Here is a 7,634-nt window from a genome sequence, read left to right as displayed (position 1 = left end):
AGAAAAATCAACCAATTGAAAAGCTTACTGTCAGAAGTTGTGGATTCTTCATCAGTTGAGGCTTTCAAGAAGAGACTGGACAGTCCCTTGTCAGAAATGGAAGTCTCCTGCTTCAAGAAGGGAGTTGGACTAGATCAGTGGTCACTAACTGGTGGTCTGTGAACCACTGGTGGTCTGTGAGAAAATGTTCACGGTCTGCAGAAAATGTATTTGCATTTTTTATATTGCACTAAATACTAAAATTCATATTAGTGGTCCGCGAGATTTAAAATTATGAATTTAGTGGTCCCTGAGGTCCGAGAAGTTTGTGACCCTGGACTAGATGACCTACATGGTCCTTTCCGTTATTCTCTTCAACAATATTCATGGTGAAACTCTTATCTCTCAGGGCTGAGACATCATTTACATACTGGTCTGGCTCCTGGCTCCCAAGGTCGTTTTATTGATGACAAGGTTTAGCCATTTTAAAGAAATGAAGCCTGGTCTTTCCAGCCATACCTAGAATAATAATATTTTCTTTTTAAAAAAAAAAATTAAAGACAAATCTGAAAAGGGGCAAATCTTTAAGGGATACATAAGGATTTTTTTTATTTCTTTAAAAAATATTGATAACTTTGCTTTACAAAAGAAAAGCTCAACAGCAAAAATAATAAAAAATTAAATCTAAAGGACAGCTTTCTGAAATTAAGGACTGTTCTTTTTAATAAGAGTTGCATGGTAATAAAAGTACCCATGCTCCACACCAAACAGAGTAAAACAACCCATTTTTATTTAAAACAAAAATTTCCGGCCACTATTAGCAAAAATGGTACTTTATATTTTTAATGCCAGCCAGTGCCAGCCTGCTTTCTCTTTGTTTTAGTGTGAAGCACCCCCCTGAATATAGACGCGAAAGCGGGTCCGCAACCGAGTCACCCCACAAGGGCAACCTTCCCGGCCGCTTCGCGCGTCGCTCTTCCGCCCTCAAGCGGCCACCGCGTTCGCCCACCCGATCATCAGGTAGGCGGGAAGAAGCGCTCAACTCCACCCCGTTTCCACAGCTTCAGCGCTTGGACCCTATCCGCGAGCGAACGAGGGGCTGGGAGGAGCAAGGGGAGGCGGAGCTCGGGTCGGGTTCCCTCTTTTTCTCCGGCCGGCGACCTGCAGTCTGGGTAGTTGCGGTGTGGCAGCCTGCTCGCGAGGTTGCCAGCGGGGAATGCTATTGACAGCACTTCCCGCGTGGTCTCTGCTCTTCCCCGAGCGCTCCTGAGCGGAGTTATCGGCCTTCCGCGCTGCTCCCCTGGAAAAAGACTGGCAGGAATTAAAGGTAAGAGGAGAGGCTGAAATGTGGTGGTCGGGCCTGGAGAGCGGAGCCGAGGGAGCGAAGGGCGAGGCGCTCCCGGTTCCGCAAGGTTGAAAAAGTGGCGAGGCGCGTATAATACTGTCTCTTAGAGATAGGGTGGAAATGCAAAACGCCGCGTGGAGTACAAAGGGCTGAAATGTTGCTTTAGAGGCATTTTGACAGCAATGATATTGAAGCCGAAGAAACTGCGCTAATTTCAGTGGGGCCGCTTTAGTCTGATGTCTTCCGGGAGTGTTTTATCGCAAATCCTATCGCCCCCAAGCAATGGCGAATTTTGTTACTGTCGATGGAATATTGGGGGGTCCCAATTTGAGCCGGGGTTGCGCAAGAGCAAATCGGAATGAAATCCAGATACGCTCTTTGGAAGAGAAAAGATTTATTCGAGTACGTAAAGAAAACCCCCGGAGTTAAGTTATAAATGGGATATAAAGACCAGGTATTTTTATAAGGAAAGCCGTTTTGGGGGAAGGGATGTAGGATGTGAGCCCGTACGTACGTGTCTTTTATAATGTTTAATTTGGTGAATGTGCAATACCAGCGGGTAAAGGATTTTAATACACTTCTCATATTGCAAACTTCTTTTTTTGCTGTTTTGGGCAACTCGTTTGTGGGTTCAAGGAAGAATCAAGGAAGAATGTGTAAAAGATTTACCAGTTTGCTATTATTTGTGCAGGTTAGTTCGTTTGGTCATTAATTACCAGAAATGGATTGGTGATCTTTGTAATATGATATTCTAGTCTCTCTTTCTCCCTCCCCCCATCCAATTTTACTTTCCTAAAGGAAAGACATAAGGAATAAATTGGTTTCAAAATTGATCTTAGTGTCATTCTCTGTGCTGCTGAATTCGATTTTTGCTCTTTCTTGCAGTAGCCTTTTCATCTTTGAATAACCAGGATGGACCTAATTGTGCCATAAGTTTCATATTTCCCAACCAGTTTGGTCAGGACGTGCTAACTAAATGGTAAACATTATAGCTTAATAATCTAAAACTGCTCCGATTGATGTGTTTGGGTTGATCTACCTATTAAGCCTGATGTTATTAATTATCACTGTAGGTAGGTTCATATGAGATTAAGGGTGGGAGTTGTTTCATGTAACAACGTTTGAAGAGCAAGAAGATCCAAATAATCATACTTTTCTATATACCCTGAAATGTCAGTGCACTCATGGCTTCGTGCAGGGAAAAATGAGTTAGTAGAGAGGTGTCAAACTCGGGCCCCACCGACTGGATGTGTGAGGTGCTGGCCACCCCTAGTCCCAGTTTAGCGAAGGGGGAGAAAGTTGTGATATGCCACGTGATGATGTGTTATCGCAAGTTAGACACCCCTGAGTAGTGTCAGCAGTTGCAATGTTGGGTATGTTACGTTTGCAGCTTGCAATACTAAAACAGTTAAACAGGCATAAAAATATTGCAAACTCTCCTTCCAGGGTAGAAATATGTCACACCTGAAGACATTTTAAAAAGTTTGCTCATGTGGAAGATGAGAGAATAGGATTTTTTTTTTTCAGAACCAGGAAGACACACAATTCATTCCATGTTTGCAGTGGATATTTGCCAAGCTGAAATGAAAGAATGCTTCCTGGAGTCATAGTGATAGAAAAAAGAATAGCTGCATTATGCCTCCATTGCATTCTATAAAAGATGCTCCACCTGGAGTGACATGAGAAAAAGATCCTTATAAGTTTCAGTAAAAAAAATATCCTTAAATGTTTTATATATGTCTTACGTGGCAAATGATTCTCTGCAATTATCTGAACATTTTGTTAAATGTTGAATCATAAATTTATGCAGTTGACTTGTGCCTCCCTGTTTCTGTTCTCTTTATCTGCAGGAGACAAAAGCCGCATGTACTTTTTAAAAATCCATTAGTGCCCTTGTAATGAAATACCTTTACAAAAGTTCATCTTTTTCCCAGCAAGATCATAAACATATAGGAATTTTCTCTTACAAGTGTGCGCCCCCCCCCAACATATTGTACCCTTTGCTTCCGAATATAAATTCATTTTGTTTATATTGCATTTGTTTGGAAGGGGTCCGTCCAGCCCACCCTTTCTCCCTTGTCATGAGAGCTAAAGACCTGATTAATTAGTGATTATTCAATTTCATCGCTGAATGTATTTTTCCTCTATTTATGTGTAACCAATGTAAAGTAAACCAATGGTTCCTCTGTTCCCTCAGGAAATGGCGTCTCCAAAATCCTTACTGAATATTCTGACCTTCACTTTTGGATCGGCAATTGGTTTTTTCCTATGTTACTTACTGTTTAATTTAAGATTAGAGGAACAAATCAAGGTTGAGCCTCACATTCTTCATAACGATCCTCATGGTCATCACTCAGATAACGATGGAAACAATAACCTGAAAGGACAAATGAATTTCAATGCTGATGCTGGGCAACATAAAGGTATTTTATATGTTCTACGTGGAGCACTTTTTTATTTTTTATTTTATTTTTCTACATAATAAGTATCATGTTTACTTGAAAGAAAGATTTGAAATAAAAATTTTACGGTCATATTTTAAATGAACCACTGCCAAAAACAGAGCTGATCTAAAATATGCAGGTAGTCAGTTAAGGAGCCCCCATTCAGAAACTTTGAAGTTATGATGACATTGAATGAGTGGTAATTTCTTATGGTCTTCTTAAGTTCTAGCCATTGCAATGCTCTTGTAGTCACATGATTGGGATGGTTTCAGTGTCTCACAATCACAAGATCACTATTTGTGACCTCCCTTGCCAGCTTTTGCCACAAGCAAACTCAATGGGAAAGCTGGCAAGAAAGGTCAGAACTGCTCCAGTAAGTGGTTTCCACTGCTTTTTCTCCTGAGAAGTATACTACAGGATCTCATATTCTGTACTGCTCACCCATCTGCAGCCCACTCTTCCTGCAGTCCATAGTTCATTTCTGCTTTTTTTTGAAGAGTTTTTTTTTTATTTTTATATAAGTAACCACAAGTATACCATTACATCTTAACAGACACTGTTTTGTGTTATCCAATATTATATCAATTCCCTTTAGCATCAACCCACAACTACTATCATTTGCTCTTCCACCATATTATGCACTATTTTACAGCCACCCTACCTTCTCCCTTTCTCCTCCTCCCTACCTCCTTTCTTCTCTCTACCATCCCTCTCTTCTCTGCTTCCCCTTCCTCTCTCCTTCTCCTCTTTCCACTCCTTCTGTCTCTCCTACCTTTTTCCTCCCTTCTAACTCCCTGATTCTAGCTTTCCTCCCCCTTTCTCTACCTTTCTCCCTTCCACTTTCTCCGCTTGATTTACGTGGTGTATTTCAGTGTCTGAGCAAGCTCCATTTAATATTGATGGTGTAATAATAGTAAACATCTTCCATATTAATAATTTTACACACATTTTCCTTTTAAGAGTATACATATATAAGAATTCCATTGCCCCCCCCCTTCCCAAGTTTATTTTTTGGACAAAGTGTGAGTCAGGCTCAAGTTTCTAGCTATCCTCATAATACATTCCTGCTTTTGTGTGGTGCTGTAGTACCCCCTTCGCATCTGGTCAAATTTATGCTGAATTGCACTAACCCCTTTTCTACTTGGCTGCACTCCTGTGTGCCATACCACTCCATCCTTTGCCCCCTTAGAATTGTTTATATTACTCATTTTTGTGAAAATCAAATTGAATAACATATCTCCTCATACCTTTCCCAGATGAAAATAAATACATTGCTGAAGACTTGTACCAGAAGGTAAGAATACTTTGCTGGGTGATGACAGGTCCTCAAAATCTGGAAACAAAAGCCAAACATGTCAAAGCTACTTGGGCCCAGCATTGCAACAAAATCCTATTTATGAGCTCTGAGGAAAACAAAAACTTTCCAACAGTAGGATTAGAAACCAAAGAAGGCAGGGACCACTTATACTGGAAAACTATTAAAGCTTTCCAGTATGTACATGAACATTATTTTGATGAAGCAGATTGGTTCATGAAGGCAGATGATGACACTTATGTTGCACTGGACAACTTGAGATGGCTCCTCTCAAAATACAATCCTGAAAAACCCATTTATTTTGGGCGAAGATTTAAGCCTTTTGTAAAACAGGGCTATATGAGTGGTGGGGCAGGATATGTGCTTAGCAAAGAAGCTCTGAAAAGATTTGTGGATGCCTTCAAAAATAACAAATGTACTCATAGCTCTTCCATTGAAGACTTAGCATTAGGCAAATGTATGGAGAGCCTTAATGTTGAAGCTGGAGATTCTCGGGATACAAACGGCAAGGAAACATTCCATCCATTTGTGCCAGAACATCATTTAATCAAAGGATATCTTCCCAAAAACTTTTGGTACTGGAATTACAACTATTACCCTGCTGTGGAGGTAAGTTTTATTATGGGGGTGGTTATAAATATTATTGTTTATTAGATTATTATTTATTAGTGGTTATTAGAAATGTTTTAACTTTGTTGAACTTCTGTAGTTGCTTTTTTACATCATATGCAGGATCCATGTAGCCTTATGACATCTAGGACATTATTATGGCTTAAGGCAGGGGTGTCCAAACTTGGGAACTTTAAGACTTGTGGACTTCAACTCCCAGAATTTCCCAGCCGGCTGGCTGGGGAATTCTGGGAGTTGAAGTCCACAAGTCTTAAAGTTCCCAAGTTTGGACACCCCTGCCTTAAGGCATAAATGTTATTATTTCACATCTGTTTTAAAAATGGGAGATATCTGAGCTTTATGCATGGAAACTACAGCATACTACATTTAATATTTCCTACTTCTAAGAATACCCTGGAGAGCATCCATATGTGGAAGAGATTGAAATAACATTTCCCCGATGTGAGTCTACTATATCATTACAAAACAGTTGTATACAATTCATATTTAGAGACAAAATACAAAACAAATATTTTCAGAAACAACATGTTTCTTTTCTTTGTAAACAAAGGACAGAACCATTATGATTGAAGTCATCTGATCTGCATTTAATTAACTATAAAACATGACTGTTTTCTTTGTTGCCTTTTGATTTTGTTCTTTTTCTTTTTCTAGGGCCCTGCTTGCTGTTCTGATCTAGCAGTTTCTTTTCACTATGTAGATGCTACTACTATGTATCATTTGGAATACTTGATTTACCATCTTCGTCCTTACGGTTATCAATTCAGATACAATCCTGATGTCCCAGAAAAACAAAATTTAAGTGAGGCTACAAAAGGTGGTATCAAAATCAAAGCTGAAGAAAATCTTCCAAAAGCTTCTAAATAAGGGGTTGCTCAGCTAACAGTGACAAAATGAATTTCCTAAGTGTATTTCCAAAGTATTCTTTTGTATCCTTTTCTAATATGCTGGTACATTTTTTTCATATGCCAAGGGACTGCATGCAGTACTTCTATCAAAGCTTTAATTTACTGACACATAGACTCAATCTGCACTTGAAACAAATACTTTTGTTCCTTTTCACACATGGACCTTCAACGTTGTCATCCTTTTTCATTAGGATTTGAATGTATTATTACCTTTTTCTAACAAAAAAAAATATCACTTTCTTTGCTTTGTTAAATCAGAAAATGATGAAAACATTCCAGTATGTATATGAAGAAAACACTTCATGCCATGAAATCATCCGAAAAAACCTGCAGCATTAAAAATGACCGCAAGAGGCCAAATTTAACTAAGATTTTCTTAACAGCTTGAAGACTTTTATTGCAATTTTTGTATCCTAGCCAGAATGTTTCCATAGAATGAAGTCTTAATGGTAGCCAAAAGACAGGTGCAAATATCGTTAGTAGATATGTGTAAATATAATTCAATTATTAGAAAGCTTGTCTAATCAAACAAAATATTTCTTGATATTACTATTTTTAATTTGTTTTGTTTCACTGTTTTAACTTCCTCTGGAACATGAATTATTATATGAACTATTCATTAGAAATAGACTTCTCTAAGTTTTATTCTAAATATTCAGAACTGGATTTGTTTATATTAGAATATTAAATAATGTTGCAAATTTAGTATTTTTAGCTGTTTCTACTTTGCATTTAGAGTTACATACTTTTTAACTAATCTTCACTAATATCTTGGTAACAAATTTTGACAATTACATTTTTTTCTTGATGTATTTTTCAGCACAAGAAGATCAGTATTAGGAATAGGTAAACATGTTGAGTTTCAAATACACAATAACAGATAGCTACTGGATACAATGGATGTCATTGGGACTACTCAAAAAGTGTTTGAACTTGAAATATTTCTCATGTCACTATACACTATGAACTGTGATAGAATTATTTTTAGTACTACAAATGTGTAGATTTCTGCT

The 7,634-nt window shown here is 38.3% G+C and overlaps 1 protein-coding gene across 2 annotated transcripts; it reads left to right on the top strand.

The window, feature by feature from the left end:
• The first annotated feature begins 1,168 nt into the window (after positions 1–1,168).
• C1GALT1 (core 1 synthase, glycoprotein-N-acetylgalactosamine 3-beta-galactosyltransferase 1) lies at positions 1,169–7,312 on the top strand. 2 transcript variants are annotated; one of them, XM_081932991.1, is made up of 6 exons: positions 1,169–1,306; positions 1,961–2,015; positions 2,210–2,303; positions 3,522–3,747; positions 5,025–5,692; positions 6,368–7,312. In XM_081932991.1, the coding sequence occupies exons 3-6, from the start codon at positions 2,301–2,303 to the stop codon at positions 6,578–6,580; spliced, it is 1,110 nt and encodes a 369-aa protein (XP_081789117.1). In that variant the 5' UTR covers positions 1,169–1,306; positions 1,961–2,015; positions 2,210–2,300; the 3' UTR covers positions 6,581–7,312. The 2 variants fall into 2 exon arrangements, with proteins under 2 accessions (XP_081789117.1, XP_081789118.1); XM_081932992.1 differs by lacking the exon at positions 1,961–2,015.
• The last annotated feature ends 322 nt before the right edge of the window (positions 7,313–7,634 follow it).

This window comes from Natrix helvetica (assembly GCF_964273705.1).
Source record: "Natrix helvetica genome assembly, chromosome: Z".
Taxonomy (NCBI): Eukaryota; Metazoa; Chordata; class Lepidosauria; order Squamata; family Natricidae; genus Natrix; species Natrix helvetica.
The sequence above is the reverse complement of the archived record's forward strand: the minus strand, read 5'-3'. Positions and strand labels throughout refer to the sequence as shown.